This window comes from Salminus brasiliensis, chromosome 17 (assembly GCF_030463535.1).
Source record: "Salminus brasiliensis chromosome 17, fSalBra1.hap2, whole genome shotgun sequence".
NCBI classification, from domain to species: domain Eukaryota; kingdom Metazoa; phylum Chordata; class Actinopteri; order Characiformes; family Bryconidae; genus Salminus; species Salminus brasiliensis.
The window spans coordinates 16,368,797-16,396,384 of NC_132894.1; the positions used below are offsets into that span (position 1 = coordinate 16,368,797).

General features: G+C 37.3%; 1 protein-coding gene across 1 annotated transcript in view; it reads right to left on the bottom strand.

The window, feature by feature from the left end:
* The window catches only part of LOC140538535 (inactive N-acetylated-alpha-linked acidic dipeptidase-like protein 2), a 241,648-nt gene that overhangs the window by 168,824 nt on the left and 45,236 nt on the right, over window positions 1-27,588 (bottom strand). Inside the window, exons 2-3 of the mRNA XM_072661126.1 lie at window positions 15,317-15,587; window positions 8,524-8,643 (exon numbers count right to left, since the gene is read on the bottom strand). Coding sequence (XP_072517227.1) covers window positions 8,524-8,643; window positions 15,317-15,587 — 391 coding nt within the window. The remainder of the gene's footprint in view (window positions 1-8,523; window positions 8,644-15,316; window positions 15,588-27,588) is intronic.

Below are 27,588 nucleotides of genomic sequence, written 5' to 3' on the forward strand. Positions count from 1 at the left end.
CTGTGGATGATTTTGTTTACATCTCAATGCATAACAATCAGTGCTATTCCCCTTTGACTGGTGTCTTGTTAAGGACATTTTCAGTGCAACCTGTGTTAACACGTCTGTGTGTCCAGTCGCAGATAGCACGTTTTGTTTTTGCATGTTTGACAAAATAGGTCCTAACACAAAAGGTGAGCTGCTAATTAGCACATCTCTTTTTTGAGAATGTGCCAGCAACAATGCGCACACTGGGAAACATTCAGCCCAGCACACACACACACATTACACCGTTTTCACAAACCTGAGGGTGGAGCTGTAACACAGATGTGTGCTGATGTGGATGTCATTTCGACACGGCAGTTCAAAGAAAAATGCGGATGCCGAAATGGTTGACGGAGAGCAGATTTTCATTAATGTGGGTTAAACCTGAGGTCATCTCTGACACTTGATCCATACATGGGTGAGAAGGAAGTGAAAATATTTATAGAAAAGAGTCTCCTCTGGAGCATTGTGTGTGTGTGTGTGTGTGTGTGTGGTTGAAGAGCACTGTGAGGCAGGCCCCTTGAATGAAAGTGACAGCCCCATGCAAACACAGGCTGTACACCTAATGCATTCATACACACACACAGTATTTAACACATCTCAGTGTATGAGGTACACAGTCCTAGAGGGATGCTTGCGTAACTGGGCCAAATCTTAGTTTTGCACTCAAACGCATAAATTCACAGAAACTCTATATCAAACAGAGCTCCAACGCATAACACGCCTTCACTCTGTCTGTCACTGCCACTAATCAATCACTGATACCTATGTGAGAAAAAAAAGGTGACTAAGGACAATATGATACAATATTATTAATGAATTTATTAATTTATGAAATCATGGCTTGTTCTGGTTGAAAATTCTGATTGCCTGAGCCACATTAATGATAATAATTATGAGTTTAGACATAACACTCTGCCTAATGCCACGGTTAACAATACCCCTTAACCCTGGATCAATCACTGTAATGCACAGCCCCTCATGGCTTATTACTTTCCATAAAGGAATGGCTTGGCATTGCTTTTCACTTACCTGCAGATGTAGTCAATCAGCCATGACATGTTTTTGATGTCCAAATTTTGCTTCTACAGTTTCAAACTGGATCTACAATGCTAATGATGCTACCAAGCACTAGAAGTGGATCGTTACCAAGACCTTTTATGTAAATACTTGCCCACATACTTTTTAAGATTGTGCAGCCTTGTCAGGTCAAGCCATAAGGCTTGATTTGTCATTTCAACCGTATACAAGTACACAGTGGAGCGAAATAACGTTCCTCCAGGACCATGGGGCAACATAAAGCAACAATTAACAACACTTCACAGAGTAGCTGAACACAGGAGAGGGTCATTTTAGGCAGGTGTTCCAACTCCAGCACAGAATCTATCTCTCCTTGACATTCAGATGTGCATGATGTGTTGCACAGAAAACGTTTTTAATTGCACAGATTATAAAATACCAAATTTAATGCATTAAGATGGTTTTAAAAGAGCTTGTAGTAGTCTTGTCATTTACCTTGTGGAAGCCAGTTATTTAGTTCAATTCATTGTTAAATAATCACATTTGCCTTGAACATCCAGTAAGTCATGTCAATGCCATAGCTAATGGAGTGGGTGAGGCGCACATGTATAGCGTCAGGTCATATATGCTAGTGTGTTTGTATAATGCTTCAATGGATTACGACTGTATTATTCACGTTTAAAAGCACCTGGCATGATAAGGCACCATGACCTCTGTCCCAGCGATATAGATAAATGGACTAGTGAGAGCGAGAGTGAGTAAAATCGGCATTGAACATTTGCAATAGAGGATGGGAGGTCCTTTCACGGATAGCGAACAACACCTTATGGGTATTTATGTAGCGTCTCTAAGCCACAGACAATATTGTCATGGTTCACAACCCTCATGCTAAATGCCAACAAGCGCTAACACCTTGTCTTTCAAACAAAAATGGAAGAGCACAATTAAGCACACAGCACTTGACATTTACTTACAAACTCCACAGCACACAGCCAGTCACTGAGAGAGCAGTCTAATAATATGAGCAAATGCAGTATTTGGTATTCAAGTGAAATCTAATATCTTCTAATCAAGATATAAAAGATTAGAAAATACTGTTTGTTTTCTGGTATAATGTGTACTAATACAGGAATACAGTTGTGATCGAAATGATTCAACTCCCATTAGGTTTAGTAGCAAAATTTACAAAGTTCAGGTGCTTACGATAAACCAATAATAAAAAAAAACCTATGTATATAGCTCCACATAACTAATAGAACAAGTGTTTTCTCCATAATTCAACATAATATGCCATATCTAATGACTACTGCACTTTCATAATTATTTAACCTTTTTATGAAATGTGCCTGTAGTACTTCGTGGATCCTCTTTTTTGCTGTTATGACCAGCTGCAACTGCTAGACATATGTGCATTGCTAGACACCAGCTTTTGGTAGCGTTTCTAGCTTCCTCATGGGTAGTGGCCTCCAGTTCACTCATATTCTTGGCTCCAGACATACCGCTGATCCATAGACCCATCGATCCACAGAAAGGAATTCAAAACCCCCCAGGCTTATTTATATGCTTTTGAGCCGATTGAGCGGACTTTTCTTGTGCTTTTGGGTCAGTAGGTGTATATCATGGTGTATGGGCATGGAGCATTATTGTGTAAGCTGAATCCTCAGTGTCTGCTGCCACCAAGGGCCCTATCTTATACCCTGTGCAAGGCTTGTTCTGATGCTCAATGCTATCTTAAACCCCTGCATTGTTTAAATAGCAACGGTACTTGCGAATATATCTACGCCGATGGGCGTGGGGGTCTCAAAATGAGGTGTGTTTAGGTAAATATCTGGCCTTTTGCTATGTTGGCAATGGAAAACACAGGTGCGCCACTGACTGAAAACAACCTAGGCAGATGTCAATAGTTAGACTCTTGTTGCTATCTTGGCAGTGAATTGTCAACACAGGCGCGTACACCCCGCTTTGCGCCATTGAAACAGCAATCCACCAAAGTCAGACTGCACCTGGCTCTTAAAAGGAAATGGCAAGTGACATGCTAATTGGCATGTTATGCCCAAAACACACTTATGATTAATTAAGAGATCTAGTACATGCCTTTTGTGTGCTGTCATTATCACTGTGCGGTGCTGGACGATGGCTCACCTAAAGATCGCTAAAATAGGGCCGCAAATCTTTTTGCTGTCACTTGAGAGATTTTGACCACTTGCCTCCTTAGGAATCTGGTGGTCAGCCAGTGAAAGCTTCCTCTCTCTGCCCAGGTAGTGTAGCCAGTGTTCCTTGAAACTTTGAACAATCAATCAAATGCAACAAACAACAAACCCCTAGCCAGTTTTTGATGTGTTTTAGATCAAGCACACCTGATGCAACTAATGAAGTCCCTGATTTACCAGCTGATTTGCAAATGAGTACTCTTACGAGGGATATAGGCTTATAGAACTGTAGCTAACCTTCTTGGACATGGACAGGAGAGAAAATTTATGGAGGATTGCAATGAAGAATTGTTCATGGCTAAATAACCTCAACTTCCAAACAATTCCAAGCTGACCTGCAGACACAAAATACACTTGTTTTTATTTGTGTTATTTTCTGAACTGTATGGAATTGAAAATCTCAAAATAAACAAAGAAAAATGGTCATTTTACTATCTTTAAAAAATAAGAAAAAATAATTTAGTAGAAAGTGGGGGCAGAGACAAAGAATAATGATATGGGGATTGTGGTGGAGAAACGGAAAAAGAGATGATGTGAGTGCACTGTAAATTGTTGTTCTTAACAGCTGGAACAACAGAATCTGTTGTTCAACAAATAATTGCTTGAAGCCGTATTGCTTGAAAACAGTAAGTGTACATCCCTATAGTGTATTGAGTCACACTAATATTACTTATTTAGCATGGATCTACAAAAATTAGATACTATGCAAATGCGACTTCATTAAACAGGCCACTACCTGCTCTGCTCAAACTGCTAATAATGTTGTATGGCACTGTACAGTAGCATGTCAAGACATCTTCAGGAATATGTCCAAAACAGTATGTGATAGAAAAACTGATTAATTTACATGTTGTTTTCTCAACAACTTTGAATGGAAACCCAACTTATTCTTAACCCTGGTCCCACCAGTGAGATTGGCAGTGGCTGGTCCCTGGCTGGAACGTTTGGAGTACAGCGTTCTTTTTCGAACGTGATGCAACAATCAGATTTATTTCCACTAGTTACTACCCCCAACATACAGCGCATCCCTAAAACACAGCAACACCTTCCTTTTGGTAGTTATACCTGGTAGTTGAATTTCCCCACTGTTGGACTAATCTTATCTTATCAAATGGCCAATGAGTGTAGTGAGTACCTAATAATCAGGTAATTCAAAGTAATATGATCTGAACTTGCAGTATCTATATTCTTATTCTACAAGAATAAATGTGACCAGTGTTGTTTTTCTCTAGTCAGTAAATTCAGTTCTACAAGCTGATAAGTATCATCATTTTCCGACTGACTGTCTAAGGCAGAGCAGTCAAAAAGCTTGATCCTTATGGACTACGGGACTAAGCATCCAGTTTAATGGAAATCGATACACTTTCCCAAACAAATGCTGCCTAAGAGGGCCAGGCCATGTTAGAATTCAAAGCAGGAGCAAAGAGTGCGGAGTCAATACTGCAACAATAACTACACTTACCTTGTTAAAGCATTAAATGGATGTGCACTAACAAAGCATTTTATTTAAACCAGCTAGTTATAACCAGTACATACATCAATTCAGATTTCAAGGTCTTGTTAATAAAAGAATTTGCTATTGGAATACATGTAATCACTTAATGTAAATATAGAAATCATTTGCTCAAATTGATCAGAGACTTTTCTGTAGAATTCATTGACCTCGCTGAAAGTGAAATTTCATACAGTCACCTGTGCAAGCAGTGTTAAAGGAACTTTGAACTCCTTGGGGAGCTTTCTTAATTTAAAACTGTGGAGGAACCTCTTAGGATACTTTGAGGAACCTTTAAGGAACCTTTTTCTTCTAAAAATCTTATCTTGATGGTTCATCAAAGCATCTTAAGAGGTTCCTCCACAGTTCCAAATGGAACTTTACTTAATAAACAATATTGGGAGATGGAGATAATATATAAAAAAATAAAACTATAAAAAACATAAAACTGAAAAACTACATAATTGCATAAACTACATAACTGCATAAAATTGAAAAAACAAATCTGAGGAAATCATGTGTAAAATTTAATGAATAAAAATAAAATGAATAAAAAAGTGAATACAATAAAAAAAGTAAGGACACCCCCACATTTATTACTACTTCAAATGCCTTCAAATGCACATCAGCTGTAGATGATCAGAACATCATTTGAGGGGTTTTGTCTTATGTAAACCTTAGACATTTCATTTGGTTTGCTCCTAAAGTGAGTGTTATTACCATGGTGAAAAAAAGAGTTTTCTAAAGCCTTTAAAAACAAGGTTGTAAATGCAGAGAGTCTAAGAATGGACTCAGCAAACCACAAAATGCGTAGACGTCTTCAACCATACTAAAATGTCATCACAACATCTAGATGCATCTACATCTACATCTACATACAACATCATCTTCTGTAATGTACTTCATATACGAAAATAAAATCCACACCATTTGTGTAACTCTGTCATTATTATTAATAATAATTATTAAGAAGTGTTCCTTTTTTAAAAAAAACTGTATACTGTTTTGCTTACAGGATTGCAATACTTGTAACCCCTACACCATGATGTGTTTTGTATCATTAGGGTCTTGCCCATACACAGCCCCATTGAGTTCTGATATTTTTAGGATTGCAGTTTAAGAGATGCCAAAATAGATGCAATTTATCAGAAAAGCTTAACAATCTTAAAAAAAAATGGTCTTGTTATTTCTGCTGTATCTCTTTTTAATAGGGCATTTGGGCATGTAGTTTTCTAACATTCTGCACTGGAAAAAGTAAAGTACTGAATTAACCTTGATTCTATTCAAATGTGTAGACCAGTGTAATAAAATACATTATAGCAGAACAATTGCTGCTAAAAGTGAGAACTCTGAAAGAGATACAGAGATACAGATGAAGTGTTAATAGTACTTGAAATCTGTAATAGTATTCTTGGAGAAACTATGTACACCTTTGAGTCAAGTGCATTTAAATTATTGCATTTTCAGGATTTTTATGACTTTTGAAAGAATTAATGAATTAATATCGCAAAGTTAGTTGAACATGGGTTTGAGACCATTCCAATCCTTGCTCAATTCACAACTCCCTAAAACTATTGGTAATATACCTAAGTCTTCACAGTTCAGTTCAGATGGCAAATGACCTTTAGTATATCCTTTTGTTTCACTGAATGTAAAGTAATTTTCACTATTAATCTGACTCAGTAGTTATCTTCTATTCATACAATATGCTAAGGGAAGAAATGGAGGCACAGAGAGGAAGAAAACACAATTATTTTTTTTCTAAACTTAATTCTTTTAGAATATTGGAGATGCATTTAAGGGTTCTGCACACAGGGAATGAATCCTATTTAAAAGCGTCAGTGCATAACAACCTAATGAATAGTTGTTCCATTTCCCTCCAGAACTGCTTCATATTCAACTTCTTATAACACAATCACCTTGAAACAAATAAGGCCCAATCTATTGTTGAAGCACAACTGATCAACCTAAAATTTGCTTTCTTCTTAAATTGATTTTTTTTTACCAACACTTACTGCAAACATAACATGTTTTCATAAACATTTGATCACGATTACAAGCAAAAGACGAAGGGTAGCAATTTTCCTGCACTAAATGAGTGCACTTCATACAGCAGTCATTCATTATGGATCATAAGAATTTCATAAATCTCTAGGCTAAACTGAAGCTGCTGTTTACACCAACACTACACCTGACCTTCTCTCAGATCCTCAGTAATTAACGTTATTTGCTGAAAAACACCTGGCTCAGGTTTATGAAATTCGAACACAAGAGCAATAAGTAGATCTGGCAGAGAAAACTAAGGTTATGGGTGCCAAAAGAGAAAAGTTCTGCAATAGAGGCATGCATGCTGATGTACAGTTTGTTTAGTGGCTCCAGAACACCTATAACCATAGTCTAGAAGTTGAAAGATGCAAAGCAAAGCAATACCTGGCTAAAAGTTGTAATGTGTTCTGATTGGATTACCTTGTTTGTTTAGTAAGATAAACAGAAACATGCCCTACATCAATAGTGTGTCTATCATTCATCAATCTGGAGTAGTTTTCCAATGACAGGCTCTACTATTAGTCTACTTCCACAATTTAAAACAAACAACATCCAAGCAAGGCAATGCACATGCAGTATCATGCAAATGTTTGGGCATCGCTGACCATTTCCTTAATTTTCTAAGTTTTAAAAAGTCTATAAATTATTTACAGGAAACAATAAAATGTGAACATTTCTGCACATTTCAGAGCACAGTTTCTGTTTATTTTCAGAATAGACAGAGTTTTTCTATTAGTTTTTCACATGACATATTTGTTTATTTTGCATACTAAATTAAGCTACTAAAAAATGTTCTCAATGTACTGCAGCCAAATTTCAGATATGACATCTGAAATAAACTCAATTTTGCCTATCAATAACTTTAGTGGTTTATCCCATATAAAGACAGCAGGGGAGATGATTAAATTACAATTACAAATATTTTAATCTTTCTCTAATACATGCTTGATAATTATAAGCTTATTTCAAAAACTCATCTGAATTCATCCAGTTTAGCTTTCCAGAATCCCTAAAGAACAAAATGAGTGTGATTGGCAGGAAAAAAATTAACACTGAGAGAAACCAAGATGCAAAACAAGATACTTTCTCTGGGCTGCAACAGCAATTATATGTATTTTGGTTACATCAAATATACCTACATGATTCTATTTTGGCTTCATATGGGCTTTTATCACCTATTGAGATGAATTAAAAACAGTCACTCCTGTGGAAAATGTTAAATGCATTGCATACATGGTATTGCATTTCAGTTCAGAGTCATGCAGAATAAGAGAAGCAAAACGTGTACTGTATTATATTAAATTTTGCCATGTATTCTGCATATCGCTGCATATTTCTTGTATTGCATTTCACTTGTCTCAGTATACCAGCTGCAATAGCTGTGTGTTGTTCACATTTCAAAGTGTATTGTTTTTTTTTTGTTGTTGTGACATGAATTCAGCATTTTACCTTTTAAGATGAAGTCTCATGTTTTTCCAATAAAGGGATCCGGCACAATGAAAACAATATAATAGTATTTTTCATTCTGGCACGCATTCTTCATGTCTTTACTGAAATGCAAGGCTGTGTATACATTGCATTTACCGTTTCTCCACTGAAGTAAACAAGTTCCAGTTTGGTACTAATTCCACTCCATAAATAACATCGCTTTATTTGTACAAAAGATGCACCACCAAAACCACTGACAGCAACAGACATTTCTACAATAGAAATGATTTTCTTTGAACATACCGTGTAGAGTAAAGGTGCTTGTCCAAGCTTCAGTAGAGCTATTTTATTGGTCACATTCCTCTCAGCTCTGATCCGTTGTAAACCTTCAGAACTTCCATACTGTACATCCACCACCTCTGCCTTAAAAAAGCAGAAAAAGATTATTTCAAATGTCAGCTGCACTGAAAACTCTTGTTACATCACCTTCACCATAGCAAGCCTTATCTTTCCATGCAACATTTTAAGAGTTGCCTAAATTTCTATTGGCTAGACACAATAAAAACACAAGGTAATAGTGGAATTTAGAGATGTACTGATTGCAATTTGTTTATATCTATTTGTGATAGATTTTAATTGACGGCAAACACAAATACTAAAACTCTCACAAACAATATAAATACATTTCTTTAATGTAATATTTTCACACAAAGTCCACACAGTACAAACCCTTTTTCATAAGCCAACTAAAAACATACAGCAGTATTTGTATTGGCTTAGGATGAGGATCTCCAGCTTTCTCGCTGCTTGAGCATACATGATTTAACTCACCTATTAATTGGCATGTTTAGGGATCTTAAAGAAGGAAATTAGCAAGACTGTGGTGGGCCCTCGGTTCCCCACCTTTGATTTAGAGCACTTGGTTAGATATCTATGTTTGAAAAAGGGTTGTTATTAGAAATAATAATTCTGGTATTATCAAATGAGAAGACAATGAGTCTTCAATGCCTTCAGTGACATGAGATGTATTGTATGTTTCCTGTGAAGTGGACTAGACAAGAATGCTGAAAACAGATACTGAAAACGCTCAGTTCAAAGGGAAGTGTGTAGGGAGTAGTCAATAAAGGTTTATCACTGCACAGGACATTGACAATAAAGTTTATCCATCATCCATCCGCCTTCAAGTATCTTTAGTGTTACAGCTGGCACGTTATCAGAGCATCACAAGCAATGCAACAATGTAAACCACACAACCACGACACTTGTTAAACCTGTTGAATTTATTCCCACATATTAATACATGGCTGCAGTTAATTAGTTAATAACAAATGAGCATTCAAAGATTGCTGTCAATGTGATGTGCTGTCTTTGACATGATGACATTGCAGGGCATGCAGAATGAAAGTATTTAACCAATTGAGATTGCCAATACCACGTGATTAGTGTGTATGAAATACAAGAGCACTTGCTTAGGGACCCATGGAATGGGATGCTGCTATAGTATTTATAATAAAATAAAATTAATGTTATAAGGGTATAAATGTTTTATAAACACAAATATCCTCTATATTTGTCATCTGTTAGGTGCATTTTATATTCAATAACTAGGGGTGAATGCATTTGTTTAAATGGCTTAAAGGTGTTTTCTTAACAATTTAACATTTTCACTTTCAAAGTAATTCATAGCAGATGAAGTGACAGAAAGTGGTAAAATTATTGATCATGGGATTGCACATTTAGTCTTGATTGTTACTGAACTGAGAAGTTTTTATTGCATAAATTAATGTGATTAAGGCCTTTTAACATAGATTTATCAGTGCCCCACATTTCAAACAAAACAATTCTACAATAAGAACTAAGAGTATGGGCACTCTTATAAGATATGTCTACCATTTCTTCTGAGTGTGATATCTGCATTCTTTCTTTTGGTTTGTTTAGAAGACATCCTGAGGATTTCAGAGTAGTACTTTGCGTGAATTTAATGAACTGGCTTTGAAATTTATTCCAGAAGTCTAAAATGCCAGAAATGCCCCACATTAAGTTAATTGACCATATGAGAGGATAAACATCAGGGGTAAAATTTTTGCAAACCACTTATCACAAACCATATGTGGGATTATGTGGGATTATTTCAGGAATTCTCAACTATTTTATTTCTATTGTGACAGTATTGCAGGCATTCTCACACTGGTCAAATGCTTAGGATCGTTTTGTCATCATCTTAGCCCAAAAACCCATTAACCCGCAAGTTAAAGAATAGTTAACAGGTGTAGCTAAGATGAGGGGAGAGGTGAGAGCTAGAAAATTGACAATGCATCACCTGTACTCTGTTCATTTTCCCAAAAGCCTGAAGGCAAATTAAATGAGATTCCAGACAGGAGAGCACATCCCGTTTGGTTCAGCAGAATTACAAGACCACAGACATGCGAGCTTTATCACCTGTGTCAGAGCTGGCATCATACAAGCATCCTGTCTAACTCTACACTAGAAGCAGATAAATTGGGGAACAATGAGATTTGCGCTGAGAGGCTGTCATTAAGGTAATGAAGTTAACGAGGGCATGCATAACAGAACACTTCGCCGCTGTTCACGAGTCATCTCACACTCACTGCTCCAGTCTTCAGTGCAGGAAGAAATAACAATTGTTTTCTCATCTGCTTGATTGAGGAACAGAAGGAAATACCCACCCAACAATTACACATTATTTTGTGGTGAGTGGTAAATGTCACTACAATTAAGGAGAGCTGTTTGGAGGTAGACAGACAGTGGAAACTTGCCTGCGTAAGACTGATCCTTTAAAACCATTTAACCCTTATGCAATATGTGCTTAACTGCAATGCCGGGATGCAGTGATGAAAAGTGCTGTGGATCACAGCACTGTGCAGGGCAAGTTCAACTTGGAAATGTGGGACTTAAGCACTGTCACATTATTCTTCTTCCAATAATATCTGAATTTGCTCATCAGTATATTCTTTCACCAATGGCATAACCTAACCTTGAAATGAGGTAATCAAGATATAATTGAAGTATAGATTTTTTCATTCAAGGTGTTAGCATAGTAACATAAATATTACACTAACCGTTTAGGGATTACAGCTAATTTTCACAAAGTCCCTTTATTTTCACATACCCAAAGCTAACTGGATCTACTAACATAATTCTTAGGACTATTATTAATACTTGGATGCCAACCCTTTTGACTTAATGTTGAGTTTCCTCCCTTGAGATGCTCTGCTAGGCCTCAGGCTTCAGGTTTATCTTCAGTAAGCATGCTCAATTGGGTTGAGGTCATGCGACAAATATTTCTTTGCCTTAAGAAGCTCTTTGGTTGCTTTAATGTTTTGTTTTGGGTCTTTATCCATCTGTACTGTGAAGTGCTGTCCTATTAGTTGTACAGAATTGGACTGAATCTGAGGAGAAAGTATAGCAGTATACACTTAAGAATTCATCCTGCCACTTCCTGCTATTGATCTAGCAGCCACATAGTCAGTAAACACTATTGGCAGCCATGCACATGCCATAGCAATGCCTCCATCATGTTTAACAGATGATGTGGTACGCTTTGTATCATGATTCCTCCCTTTCTTTCTACATACTCAATGCATATTCTGTTTCATCTGCCTAAATAATCTTGTTCCAGAACTGGGCATGTTGTTAAAAAGCACATGTTCTCGCAGTCTAATCTGTCCTTTCTGTTCTTGTGTATCAAGAAGGTTTTGCATCTTGATGTAAAACCTCTACATTAAGTTTTTCATGACATATTTCTGAATGGTAAATATAATAGTTCTGTTCAACCCCTTAAACTAAATCTGAAAGTCTGCACTTCAGTCAAATTTTGATTTCTTTCAGGAGGCTTGCTTTCAATATTTCTGCAGAGAGATTGTCTACATCTTCAAACACGTTGTGTCTTTTCTACTTCTCACAATTCAAGTGAGACATTCCAGTCCCAAACACATTCAGTGATGTTAAAGTCTGGACTCTGGAATGGTCAGTTCATTGTTCCAGCAGCTTCTTTGTTTGACTTGCAATTCTTTTGTCTTCTCAGTAAGGGCTTCCTGGTCAGCTACCGAAACACATTGTAGACAGAAACACTTGTAGATTGTTTTAGATCTGAGGTATGAAGTTTGCTTTTTATCTGAAAGCAACTATATTTTCAGCTATTTCATTCAATATCCTGTGCACATTCAAGTATACAATTGAGCAATGTTGAGGCAAAGTGAACAATTGAAGCATATAATTAGAGTTAAGGAGGGTCTTCTGTGCCTTGCTGTGCTGAACTACTAAATGAATGTAAATGGCTAGTCCCTGTAGTGATGTTCTTTAGTTCTAAGCAGTCCAGAAGGAGGCTATGCTGGAACACAGTCCGCTCTCTAAATGGCTTTTATGCAGCTAACACAACCAGAGACCGTATATTTCTGTCTCAGATTAAACCTCTGTGGGGGCTTCATATATAGAACAGATGGATTCAAACCTCTCAGGCTGGCTTAGTTGAAACAATGGCTAAATAATACGTAATATCAGGCAGACTGAAATTTGATTTTCTATAAATTAAAGGAGAAGACAATGTTGTGCACAATATGAGCTGGTCAGAAACAAAATAGCTAATCCAATATAATGGGAGCCAGAAGATATTGCAAAAAGTTAAGCTTAACTACCAGACATTTCTTTCTCCTTTTGAAATTAAAACCAGTAATTGCATTGTGCCAGCACCCGATCATTGCTAATCTGCTGTGGGAAGAGCGTACAGCTGAGGATATAGCTCATCAAAACTGATTACCCAAGGGAAAGCTCCCCCTCCTCTCCCAAAACACACCCCCACCACTACCACCACCACCTCCTCACACCCCTGATGTATTACTGACCACTGCGAGTGAAGTTAATCCTTGCTGGAAAGAAAGGCAAGCTATTAAATGAAATGCAGTTCAGTCAGGACAGAGAACTCATGCTTTGTATTGCACAGCGTAGCTCAGTTATTTGTGAAGGTGGGCAAATAAATCCAAGTGACAAACAATAAAATACTGTGACTGGGTTTATATAAAGTCCAGTGGAACTGCTCAGAGTCAGTCATTTCAGAGATTTATTTAATTTATAAAACAAAATTGGTAGCAAATAAGCCATTAGTACATTAATTATAAGCATACATAAGTGGCATAATGCTATTAGAGGTATTGCAGACAGCTAATGTGTACATGAGCTTTTTAATAAACGCTCATGTTTATCAACTATAAGTCTAAAGGGTCTGCATGGCAAACACAAAACTGGCCCTCACTGGAAGTGTAGTGTTGTGACTAAAATTTCAGGCCGGTAATGGAACATAAAGTCGTTTCATCATGAGGAGAAGACAGAGCCGCTATAATTTGTATTTGAGTAAATGTAGTGAATTCTCAATGCCTCGCCTGTTTCAATTACACTAATGTGTTCCATCTCTGACTCGTATTTAGAACTCAGATTAAACTTTTTAATTTGTTGCTCCTTTGATGAGATTCAATTTGCTGCCTCACTGGGGAAAAATAATTTATCCAAATGGCACTTTAGATACTCCTCAGCATTTGATTTCCGTATTGAAATTAGGGAAAAGCGGAAGATGTATGAAGCAGTTCATTCCCATAAACTGCAAAGTTGGCATTCGCATAATACAACAAATAGTCGTTAGCAAAATAGGCTTGTAGACTCAGTTACCTACAGTTAATCATAAGTCATATGGCACAGGCTGTGAAAACGGAATAAAATAAAATAAAATCTGAAAAGAAAAGTCACAGGAAGACATGGACTTCTATAATGAGTTCAAAATAGAACTCATACAAACAGCTTAATGACATCCAGCCCTGGTATCAGTGTACGAGTTACATATCATTACTGTAGAAACAAACCTTGAGAGGGAAAAAATCTTCATTGCTTTCAATGGAAGTCATTTCAATGTGACCAGATTTTATTCTAAGTCATTTTGGAGCTTATCTACTGGTTAATTTCTATGTTTTGACTCATACATTGTCAATTAGCTCAATAGCTGGTAGTGCGATAGCTTTACTTAGCTACGTTTGTGTGTTTGAGATGAACGATGCAAAACTTAAGCCAAAAAGTATGGACACACTGTATATATTATGCTTCATACAGAGGTAAAATAGTCCTAAGACAGAATGTTTTCTGATCTTCATCAAATCTTTATCATTGGACAGAAATAAAAGCACAACTGTTGTGAAGTATTGCATCATTATTACTATATTACAGTTTCTGACAGCAATTCTGCAAGAAGCCGATGGGAGGTAATTTTACGCAATACACTGCAAAAAAAATGTTATTTAAGAAAACATCAGACTTTTCCTTTCATGTTTCATATTTATTGGATGCAAGCATAACCGCGTACATTTGTGTTTTCACCACAAGACATAGTTAATTTTTAATATGTGCAGCATGGCTGGAAGTTGGAGAGTGGACTTAATGTGCGATGCTCAGTGACCTCTTGGAGGCTGCAGGATTCTCTCGCGCCTCTGCACACTGCATTACTATGAGCTCCCCAGGCATTTCATCCATCAAGCGGCCCATATTTGTTTTTTTTTCGTCGCTGATTTTTAGATATTGCAAATGCGGTTTCAATTCGAGGCAGCAGCAGTCAGCGGCCTAAAAAAAGAGAGTGGCTTGGGTGATGGATGACTTTGACCCTTCTTTTGGCGGACGGACTTCAAAGACAGACCGACTCCCGAGCTCAACTTTTTCTTCATTGCATCCCTTAAGGATACTTGTTGTCGGACTTGAAGAGGATAATGGAGATTTTCCTTCAACGCTGCCCGTTTTCTCCGGAGACAGAAAGCACGGCCTCTAAAAATAGCTCTGCTATATATCACACATTGCTGTGATGTGTAAACTGACTCGCATAATGGGTTTGTATTAACCTTCCAACTGGAGGACATATTCAGTGCCTGAGCACTGTGCTTAACTTCTCTCATTTGTTGCACTGTGCCTTCTTGTGAAGAGGAATGAATGGTGGAGGCCATTATATACTACATTACAGTAAATAATTGAGACCCTTCCTGCGTCAGGTTGTTTCGACCTTGTGCTTTATGAAAAGTAAGCGAACAATGCAGTGTTTCTGCTGTACCTCTAGAGTTCCCACGGCTGAGTAGGCTGCGAAGGCAAATCGCTGCTCAGTAGAAGATGATGTATGGCCCCAGGTGTCACAGCTGGCTCCACTGGGCAGGTAACAATGCTTAGTGGTCAGATCAACGATTGTACTGGGGTTGGGGCCAGGGTGGCTGAGGAGGACATCATAACTGGACATCTGGATGTTCTTCAGGCCTAGCTCCTCCCATTTCTGGGCAAGCTGTTTCACTCGATCCTCCTCATCGACAGTGGCTAAAGCATGAAAATCCCTGTAGTTTTGGATAAAGAGAGGAGATATATATCAATATGTGCATCTGTCAGGCTGAGAGCTTCTGATAAAAGCAAAATGGACAAGACAGCTCTTAACAAAGCCCTGATGAATATGTACGAGGCTCATCATCATTAGCTTAATTAGTGCGTTGTTGACTTTAGGTTAACACTGGCATCCCTCAAAGGTATTTACATGGTTTGCTGATGTAAAGATAGCACTCCATGGACTGTAGCAAAGGCGGCTGGGACTAAATTCAAGACGAGGCCTCCACAATTTCAATCCTGGAAAACCTCCGGTTAAATAACTGAGGAAAACGTCAGAGAATGTAACAAATGTAATGTCCCCTGACCAAACAGATACACCATTGAAATAAATAAATAAATAAAACAAAAACAGCAGGGAGGGAGGGAATTATCAACAGGCAGTTTAACATGAGGCAGAGAAATGAGGCGATGATAAGGTGTTATGCAAGTGTGGCATCACTGCTTATGTAGATGATAAACTGCAAGGAGTACTGTAATTTTCAACTTAACATCATTCCCCAGTTTCAAGCTTATTACATTACAAAGACACGCTTTGTTATTTTAGGACAACTAAGTGGCAGCTTCACCACAAAGACTTGCTTAAACCTCCGTTGCAGAATGCTGAAACAGCACAATGGCTGAGTTTATAAACAGCATCGGCATCGGCAGCAAGCAGAATAGTAATTGATGGGTATAAAACCACAGCAGCTCCCATGTAACAGTCACCCACAAAGCATATTGTTATTTGAGTGGCATAGTTGAAAACAACAAAAGATACAGCTTTTGTTAACTCATTCTATTACAGTCTGGGGTTAAGCAATTGGTTCATTAAAAACAATTAATACACTTAAAGCCAGGGCCCTTCAGCACAAAGTCAACATTCCCATGGTCTGTTTGTAGATCTAAGCAGAAATACAATTGTTCATATCAGATTTCAGGCCTTGAGATGCAGTCCTGAACCTACACATAAGCATATGCAGCAGCGTCATATCAAAATACAGTCATAGCTAGTGGCTATGTATGAGTTGCTGCACTCACAAGCCATAAACCCTTTCCCAGCCAACATGCTCATGTGCTCGCATGAGTTCAAGGTGGAAATGAGCTCTAAATGGGTTTGGGCATACGTTTTTACTGGGACCCAGTTGGGCTACCCATATAGGCCCCACATGGACATGTTAGCTGGGTTATCTTTATGAGTTATTAAGCGTACATTAATTGTGACTGAAATTAGCTTTGACAGTCTTTTACTGACCTGAGATGTGTTAATTCATCATAATTACTGGTTAACATGCACCCTAAGTGAACAATAGCACATTTTCTTCATTTAACATCAATGAAGAATTGTGTATTTGTTCCTTTTTGTTCCAACTGATTTGAATGAGTAAGACCTGGTGTACTTACTTGATACAAACCTCTATTATAAAAGAATAGCCCCTCGGAGGCCACAACACTCTGTAGTTACTGAATAATACACCTTAGGCTTGGAATGTTAAGGGGTAGAATGCAATCAAATGCCCCAATCCAGCAATGTTCCAAAATATAGAGTAAAACTTTCCCTAAAGACTAGAGCCGTAGCAGCAGTGGGAGCATGGGTCTAAAAACATGCAGCATGCACACTTAGGTACTATAGAAAAAAATCCCCTTCCCTTCTAACATTTTCACATCAAATCTAATTCTCACCACAAGACAGGGTGGCAGAATCTTTCCTTTCTCTTTTGTATTTTATCATTTATAATTACTGATGGCTCCCAAGGACATGCTGCTGTTCTTGCTTTAAAGCAATAAAACGAATGAATAAAATTCAGCAGCTTGCAAACCTTTCAAAAGCCTTTCAAAGAGACTTCTAATGTTTTAATGCTGCCAAGGCAATGGGAACCTTGACAGAACCGTTCAATTCAATTGAGTTTTATTCATGGGTGGGTTTATTAGACACACCACCAGTAAACAGCAGTCAGTCTGGGTCTTTTTCTCAAAAAGAGCCACATTGCTGCTTCAAAACTAAAATTACTTTCCCAGTGTTTCACTTCAGGTAATGAATGATGGTACTGTCCCATGTTAACAATCTATACCTGCTCTTACCTCTTTCCAAGGCAAAAAGCTATTCTTTTGGATCTACCCATTTAAAGTCAATGTGACACAAATGTTCTTTCCCAACATGCATTTCTAAGTAAAACAAGATGTTTTGGTGGGAATTCATTGTGCATGGAATCGAATTTTATCCACTTTATCCATTTTATGATCCACATCATACCTTGATGCTAATCTGAGGTCAGTCAGCACTGTGAAAAAACAGAAAAACAGAACTTGAAGTTGCTTCAATTGCTTCAACTGACTAACTACTAAATAATGTTGGTAAATTCTGGCCTCACTGTATAACCTGTGTTGTAGTGAAACCCTATTTGAGGCCAGGCTAACTACTATACAATAGTTTACCTGTTGAATTGTTAGTTGAACATGGTCTACAGAGCAGTTCTGTAGGGGGTTTCATCTTCTGTTAAGATTCTAATCCATCTGATGTTGGATTATTATATTAGGGTGGGTAATATGGGTGTGCAATACAACCTCTTTGAGTAAAACTCACATTTCTTCCAGTTGGCTCCTGGCACCATCTACTTGCGTATTGGGTGTGTCCCTAAACCTTTACTCATGTTCGGTGTTTAGTCATTCCCCCTAGGCTACCTTCTCTTAGGTATACATGTATGTCTTATATAATAGTACTCATTGTCTGGCCTCAGGCTGTAAGAATAAGTTATAATTTTCTGTGTTGGTCAGTGTGGCTCTATGCTGAATGAGTAGAGCTGGTCACTCTTGGATTACCAAAAGATTATACTGTCAGTTTTTAGACAGACAGTTAGTATCAGTCAATTAAAGAATGAATATTTCTTAGAGTTCTGAGTTGTTTATTGTGATGTCATAATGGGACCAATGTATCCAAGAATTCTGAATGGTTTATTGTGATGTCATAATGGGACCAATGTATCCAAGAGTTCTGTGTGGTTTATTTTGATGCCATAATGGCACCAATGTATCCAAGAGTTCTGAGTGATGGTCAAAATATACATTTCTCACAGACAGTTACCAAAGCAGGGATCAAAACAAACCACAACCCAGATGCACTGATGCACTGCTGGCAGTGTCACAGTGCTGCCCAACACACATTTTACAGAATCTAAGTTAGGCCAACTAAAAACAATTTTAGGCACCTTAGGTCACTTAAGAATTTGGTGAGACTTTTTTCACAGTGCATATGTAAGATAAATGATCTGAACACAAAATGATATGCTGGCACTACTCAAAACCCAAAACTCTAGTGAAGGAAGTGGCAGTGCAGTTTTCTTAACTACATTTTTACAATGTGGTAGGAAATTCTTTCCCTATATATTTTTTTTTATTTTATCCTTTGAACACACAAAATAAAGCTGTTTGTCTTTTATGTCCAAGTAGATTAATTAGTTGATGTGAACACAATGTAGCAACTTAGACATTCTCACAATGGCAGCATGGATTTGGAGGTAAAAATAGTTTCTTTTTAGAAGAATGGGCTTTGAAGTGCACATACTTTTAAGATGATATATGGCCTTTGAAATCATTAAAATGATGAATTATACATGCAATTCCACTATTATGAGTCATGTTTAATTTCCAGTAAAATCTTATTATGGGGAGGTATCGCCACATTTTCTTTTACATTTATCTTTGCCTTTACTCTTTTTGATCGCTGCAGAGAACAACCAATGCAGATTGACTCATCAACCCATGGTTAATACTCCAGTGAGATATTTACACTGATGTACATCGACTCTAAAGTACAAAAGTCTTCACTATCACATTGTGCTACTTGTTCAATGCAAATACATTGCACACATGGTCTGAAATGAACCAAAGCTAAAGATAACAAAGCTGGCACAGAAACTACAAAAAACGACCCCATAATTAAGTCGCAGCGTCTACAGGCAGAGAATGATTGAAACATGAAGTGGTGTTTTGATTACAAAACCTAGAATCAATTCTGTGGGAAAACTCTAAAGAACTCTGGAGAAATCTGAGAACACTTCTTCTCCACCATATCAAACAGCAATTAGAGCAAGATATAACCCACCCAGGAAAAAACGTGTTGATAAGACGACTTTGCATAATGTCTTTACAATGTAAAAGGTGAAAAGCCACCTAGACTTGAAAAGCATATCCCTCAACGTTTAAATAAAATGTGCTGCACAGGGTGGTGGTCCTTTATTGTTGCAAGAGCAGTCATCAAAAGCAATTGTTTCCTGCCTCTCTTTCTTTTCCAAGATGTCAATATATTACAAGCAGCGGCAATTATGTTCAGAAAGACTAGGTTGGGATTGTACAAGATGCTTCATCAAATTATTTTCATATGTTTTTGGGCTACACTAAGGGTCCAGTGGTCCGAAAAGACTTCCACTGTTGGCTAAATATGGACCAAAATACAGCCAACCAGAGGTAGGGTGACCTATGGGTGGGAGTGCAAACATCAACTGCTGAGGTACTGCTACTGTTTATGTCATGTTAAATGTATTTAATTGATTAAAGCATTTCTAAAAACTGATGTATCATCTAATTACAAGGTTGGAAAATAGCAAATAAATACTTAAAAATTAGTGTTTGATGAATAGAAACATCAAATTCTGATGCTAATCACTTAACAAAGAAAAAGTAATGAGGTGCTAACACATTTTTCACTTCATAATCACTGTGCCCGAGTCACTACAGTGGACACTGGGTCCATTCCAGGTTGTCAAAGCCGTACTTCCCCTCTGAGCAGAAACCGAAAGCCGGGGGGAGACTATTGTGGGAGGTGGTGGAGCCGAAAGTAATGGCAGTACAAACGTTAGAAGAAATGCCTCGGCAGAGTCCGCAAGCCATGGGGTGCCACTCTCAACAGCTTGCCTTGGTGATTGATGCCTGCTCCTGGGCATGGGGAAGAGCCGCCACTCTCCACACAAGCCCAGCTCTGCGGCTGCTGCCGGTGGCTAGGGCCAAGAGCAACCAGTGACTTCCAGAATGGCGCGGTCTTCATTCGGAGGGCCATCTGTTGCTGAGACTGATACAGATATCACACTAAAGGATCCCTCTGAGGATGAAAAGCAAACATTTTCACACAGGAAAACCTGTCTCGAAGCATTTATGAGAGGATTTGGCTGTCTGTGTTTCAGAGTGATTATCCTATCAAAAGTGGATGTGCTGTAGTAGTGTCAAACTATTTCATGCTTGGTGAAAGTCTTTGTTAGAATAAGTACTTTGGAGCTGTGCTATTGTAAGTGCTATTCTCTCCCTCTCTTTCTTTTTCTTCAGTGAATGTGAGAGAGAAAGTGGGTCGAAGTCCTAGCCCCCTCGACTGACATTTAAGTGAGTTAATTAAATGCAGTTGAGTGGAGCTGATTGACAGCTGGTGTATCCTTCTTCTCAGCAAAGGTGGTCACCAGGGGTTGCTTAGGCAGAGGCTATGACACTTGACAGAGGCTGTCTGGGTGGCTATTGAACTGTGGCAGAATGCTATTATGGATGATAATACCGGCTGCAATGAACTGCTCTATATAAAAGTACTCTGCCCTTACTTTCCCTATGGGTCTCTGAAGAGGCCCGCAGTGTTTAAGTGCAGACAAAAGGAAAGATGAGAGATATCCACAGAATCCTTCATTCCACATAAAATGCTTGACCTACTTGTCCTTCAGCTGCTAAAGGAGTAAATGCTGCACAGACGTGTATTTAAAATGTATTGAATCATAACCTCAGAACGGGATAAATTAATTAAACTTACTTTCACATGCCAAATAAGACTATCCTTATCTGCAGATATCCACACTGATATTTGCTAGAACATATAAACTGTGAAACTCTGCAGTACAGAAGGACAAATAACTCTAAAAGCTTCACCTACCACCACCTTTTTTTTAATGATGGCTCTCTGCTTTACCGCAGACAAAAAGGCGGCATTCATGTAAAAGCACACTCTTTTTAGAGTGAATGTAAACACAGACAATTAATTGTGCAGTTCATTGCTTTTACATTCAATTATACCTGGCAACTATTTATTTTGTAAGCTCATTGGTGCACTGGAGTGTCACTGGATATGGAGAAGTTACAGGTGGTCACTTAAATGGCACCAATTATTGTTCAAATGAAGCTGATTATCACTCTTGCACTAAATGTATTAAGACAGTAGGTGGTCTAGGGCAAATGCACAATTTGCACAATATGGAAAAAAAAAAAAAAAAAAAAAAACAGCTCTAGACTTTGAGGCACCCCACCCCCTTAAACTCTGTAATATTCCCCAAGGTAAACGTGATGAACTATACTAAATTACTAAATAAAATGAACAACAAAAGCATGTACAATTGTTTTTAGTGTTCAGCCAGTGGGTATTGCATTTCACATGAACTTAACTGTGAAATTGTTTTATACAAATGTCAGAAATAGTAAAGTGTAAGCTGTGCAAGTTACTACGTGTTAAAACATGAACACAAAACCAATTGAACAATCGGGTACTTTGCTTTTGCATGCAACAAAAATGTTGTATTGCACTTGCCCCCTTTAAATGCCTAGCACCTGATGACACTCACACTAAGAGACTTTTTCACATGTAAGATCTCTGAAAGAGAAAACCCAATCTCAAAAATGCTTGTTTAGGGTTAGTAACTGGAATTTTGCCACATACAAAATGTATGGAACATGAGAGTCACTACATACATACATACATACATGCACTAATGGTGCTTTAGAACACAGTAGTACACTGTAACAAGTGATTCGTCCCTTCAACTAGAAACAATTACCTTATGTGGTAACAAGCAAATTAACTTGGTTTATTCAACTCAAATAAATACCTTGATTAAACCAGTATTTGATTCAAAGCATTTATTTAAGTAAAAAAAAAAAAAAAAAAACATTTAAATTGCTGATTACACCCTGAAGTCTTTTTTTTAGAACAGACAAAGCACTTTTTACAGTGCAAACCGACAGGGCTTTGGGGGGGTGGGGGGGTAGGGGGTAAAGTAATGTGTTTGTATTTTGTAAACAAAAAAAGACAACATCATGTACACCATGGTACACCAAGAAATAGCCCATTAATTTTGGACCATTTCTATTGGTCCATTCATCTTGATTTTTTCTTTAATATATATAATATAAGGATCCAGAACTGAATTCAAATTGTGTCAAAAAGTGAAAAATTACAAAGATAGAGATAAAAGTTTTCATGTGACAGCAACTATATATTGGATCATGTGCATGTCTGTGTTATTAGTATTGTGAGAACCAAGTTGTTGTAGCACAGCTTAACACAAAGACTTAAAGTTGCAGGTTTGACAGGTCAAGTAGCAGTAAGAAAGTCACTGCTAAGATGGCAAAATATGACTAGAACTACTAAAAAAATGGGGTAGTTCTAAGACGTTTGATTGTACATTTGCTGGGATTAGCAAATTAGCAAAGACTGTTTTTTTTTTTTTTCATCCACAGCTGGTAGGAATTAATTATCACAGTCTGTTTTTTGCTTTCTCGCTGATTTTAATCTGCAGTCCCTATATTCACTCTTATTGGCTTAACTAAAGGAAGTCATTTTTATGATTAGACATGATTTGAGCTATTGTTGAAGCAGATACTGCAAAACACTGCAGAGAAATTAAATCATGCTGAGTAATGTGGCTAATACATTAACATACCTGTGCCACAGCTCTTTTTGTTCAGAGTGATTATTTTATTATTTATTTTATGTTGCAGATCATAATTAGTGCTTCTGCTCTTATCAATAAAGCTTACACTTAGTGGGTGGAAGGCTCTAAGTTTTTACTTGATGCCCTATGTGGATCTCTTCATACATCATCTTGAATCCATCTTAAATCAGTGACATTGTGCTTTATAACTAGTGATAATCAATCCACATAATCAATAAGTAATTAATACTCATTTACTCTTTTCACTGAGCCATGACCTTGAGGCCCTTGACAATAGCCTATTCTGCCAATAGCTGGTTCCAGCCTTGCATATAGTAATTCCATTGCTATATATATTGACATACCCTTATTTCTAGATAAAGAAGAAAACACGAGTGCATTGATGTGAACTGGTTACAAATGGTGACCTTAATCATGTTTGACAGATCACATACTGTTAACTTTCAATAAAAGCCAATGTACAAAGAGTCCATTCATTTTGGACCATTTCTTTAGGCACATTCATCATGGTTTTTTTTATATAATATAAGGAACAACAATTGAATTCAAATATTGTGAAAAGTGAAAAATTACAGTGAAAAAAAAATGAAAGAAATGTGACAGCAACAATATATTGGACCAGGTCTTTTGCCCATTGCACATGTCTATGATATTTGTATTGTGAACACAGATGCAAAATAACTCTGTTACTGACCTATTGGTCAGTAACAATGTCTTAAAGTAATAATACTAATAATAATACTACTACTAATAATAATAATAAAGCCCATGGTTATTTTTATTATTTATTTTTATCTGCATACACATTACTAATGTCAGAGACATGCACAATGTGCAAAATTGCCCATGATTTTTATACTGTGTACTTATCTTATCCAGTATATTGTTGCTTGTCACATTAAACCTTGTAGCTTGGCAATTTTGGGCATTTTAATCATTTAAATCCAGATGTTATTTCTTATGTTGTATTACATTTCACTAATTAGTCTGTATCTACTTTAAATAATGATGCGTATCTTCTATGTGACTAATATGTAACGTATGTCATTTGAGGCAAGGAATTGTTCTTGCATGTAGGCCTTTAAAACAACTGAGTAGCTCAATGCTACATCCCCTGACGCAAGTGACCTACAGTATATATGTTGTGAAATGGAATAGAACCATTCTACGGAAACCTTAGGAAACCTCAGATAAATATTTTTCAACTTCTATGTCTGGGCAAGAAACAAAATGCAATGCAACAGAGCTAAGGGATTTTCAATCCGCCATACACCACAGTCTAAAATATCTAGTCACGTCGTACGCACTACCTCAAACGCAGAGATAAAAATACAGAGGCAGAGAGAACCATGCACACTCTGACGTCAAAGCAGTCAGAGAAAAACAATAGAAAGGAGGCGAACTTCTCATGAACTCCTCAGGAACGAGATAAAAGCCGGCGTTTGCCTTGCGAGACGGCGGCCTTAACGCAGTGCCTGACAGTGGGAAAGACATCTGCATAGGTAATGCAAAGCGATGCCTAAGTGTGCCTGTGATCACCTTGCCTTCACTGAGTGGATCCATCCAATTTGGAAGTGGAGACATATTACAGGGTTTATAGTGATAAAGAAAGGCTTGGGGGGGTTGGGGGCGCTCAGGAAGGTGTTTGGCAGGCGTGTTAGATAATGACAGCTAAGGCTTCCTGAAAGAAGCAAGAGAATAAAAAGAAAGGGTGAAATGATTTGGTGAGTGGTGTTTAGCTTTGGGAGTGGTACAGTTGATTAAGCTATTCTTTAACAATGTAGTCTCAATGCTACCTTCACAACTGACACGTTGCGCTTTCCCTTTAAAGCTATAAACAGATCCCTAGATCTAAATCTAAACCTCAGCAATTGTAGGATGAATTGTCAAACAAAAGTTATTATTTCTGAACAAATCTTTCAGGATTGGGGAAGAGAATGTAGGTGTGAAGAATATGGCAAAATATATCTATAAATCTATCAATCAATCAATCTATCTATAAATCTATCTAATCTTTCTATCTATTTATCTATATATGATTATATATATATTATTATTATATTATATATATATATATATATATATATATATATATATATATATAGCTTTTAAAGTTTTACCATTGCCCCTGATAACTTCTGTGTACTGTGAGGGTTTCTAGTAGGTGTGAGTTGGGCATAACCCCACAAATTTCGTTTTGTGCTTAACAATGTTTAACATTTTTTTTTTGGTACAGACAATCTACACATCTATTTTACAAATTAAAAATGCATGAGTGAATATGTTACAACTGCCCCTGGTAGGGTAGGGTAGGTTTAAAGGTAACATGGGACTAGTTGCAACACTAGTTTTCATTAAAAAGTCAGATCAATTGATAAAAGCAGGGTTATTGCAATACAATTCTGTTGTTTGAAACAAATGAGCTTCCTCATTTATTTATATACACATATTCCATCTGAATATATCATTATAAATATAAAATATCTGCATCAATATGGATTTGATTTGTGAACAAAAGACTAAACATGACACATATATTTTTGACCACAAAGTAAACCGAAAGTTTTTATAGCAGATTTTAATAAACAAACATGGACTATTTGAATGTATATGGTGTGGATGGGGACTTTCACCAATCACTTTTTTCACACCTGTGCTTTTCAGTGCAGCTGTTTTTACCCTTTATGCGTTTCATTTGAGCAATTGTGAATACAGTAATCGTCTTTGGATGCAAAGGCTACTAATACAACCACACCAAAAAGAGTCGTTTGTGGTGAGGCCGTGATCTGACCTCGATCTGACCCGACTATAGCTCCCATAGTCAGTTGTTAACCTGGTTTGTTGCCCAGATAATTATTATAACTATACACAACATTGCTATTGCTCCATGTTAAATTTCAGAGAAATATGCACTAATCCAGAACATCTTTCTGCATTTACATTCTTTCTCCTGCCCCAGATGGGCCTGACCAATAAGCAAAGAGAGTTTAAAGTTGTTTATCATGTGGTTTGTTGTGACACATTTTGGTGTGCTTGCTTTTTTTCCTGTGTACAAACTAACCAATGCCTTAAATGTAAATGTAAATGATACTGAAAATGGAAATGAAACTAACCCCACTACTTTAGTCTGGCTAGCTCTTACTATAAGTTGTTCACAAACTTTAAAGCAGTGCTTCATTACAAACACCAAGATGGAAAATAAGCAATATTGGTATGAATAAAAAAATATGATTTAGAACAATCACGTTTTGTAAAATATAAACTGTCATGCATTACGTTACTTCATTACTGTAATAAAATATTCATAAATGTAAATGTAATCCTATTACTATAACGGGTTACTCTGTCCTGTCTTGTACACTGATAATGTCAAAACTAGGGAGGCTCTGAAATCCGATATCATTGTTTTTCATGTCCATATCTGCTAGTGATGATTCACATAGAAACTGAAATGAACTCCTGGTACTGGTTACTGGTTACACATGCAGTAAAAAGTACATCATGCAAGTATCCTCTTGCAGTAGGCCTACATCCCCTAAACACTCTGTTCTTCTGGAATATATAAAATAAATATATATTATCAAATAGTGGTATTGGAATATCAGTCAATTTTAGAAATCTGTCCAATGTCCGATGGGTTTCTGATATCACTGGTCATAACAACATAGAGGCCTACAGCTACAGGTAACTCTTCTTTCAAAAAAAGGGGCTATGCAACAAACCAATATTGACACAAATTTCACCTAGCAAAAAAGCCCCAAATCTTTTTGTCAGTGTTCTCTAGAAACTAGCCCCCTTGCCAGTGTGTTGCTGAGAAAAAAAACATCTTATCTATTCATGAGGTAAGCCAGTTTTTTCCATTCATCTGGAGTGCCTTGGCAAGCTGAGGTAGCGAGGGAATACAAAAAAAGAAGAGGCAGATTAAAGAGATAAAAAAAGACATCTACCTTTCTCAACTGAAGATAAACCCGCGTAAACATCTTGACACACAAGTGGGAGTGAAACAGGGGATGAGAAAAAGAAAGGGGGGGATATATCATGTTAAAATGAGCGTGTGAGAATACACATATAACATATAGAGACACACAGACAGAGGGAGTCACGCACTGGCAGACAGTGAAATGAAGAGATAAAGCTTGTCTACGCCAAACATAATATATAGGCCTCTTCAACAAAACCCACCAGAGACTCAAGTCTCTCACGGCAGCTGATGCATGATGGTTCGTTGTTTACTCTTCCGTAATCTTCTCTGACTTTTTCTTAAGTGAGATACCAGCCATTAAAT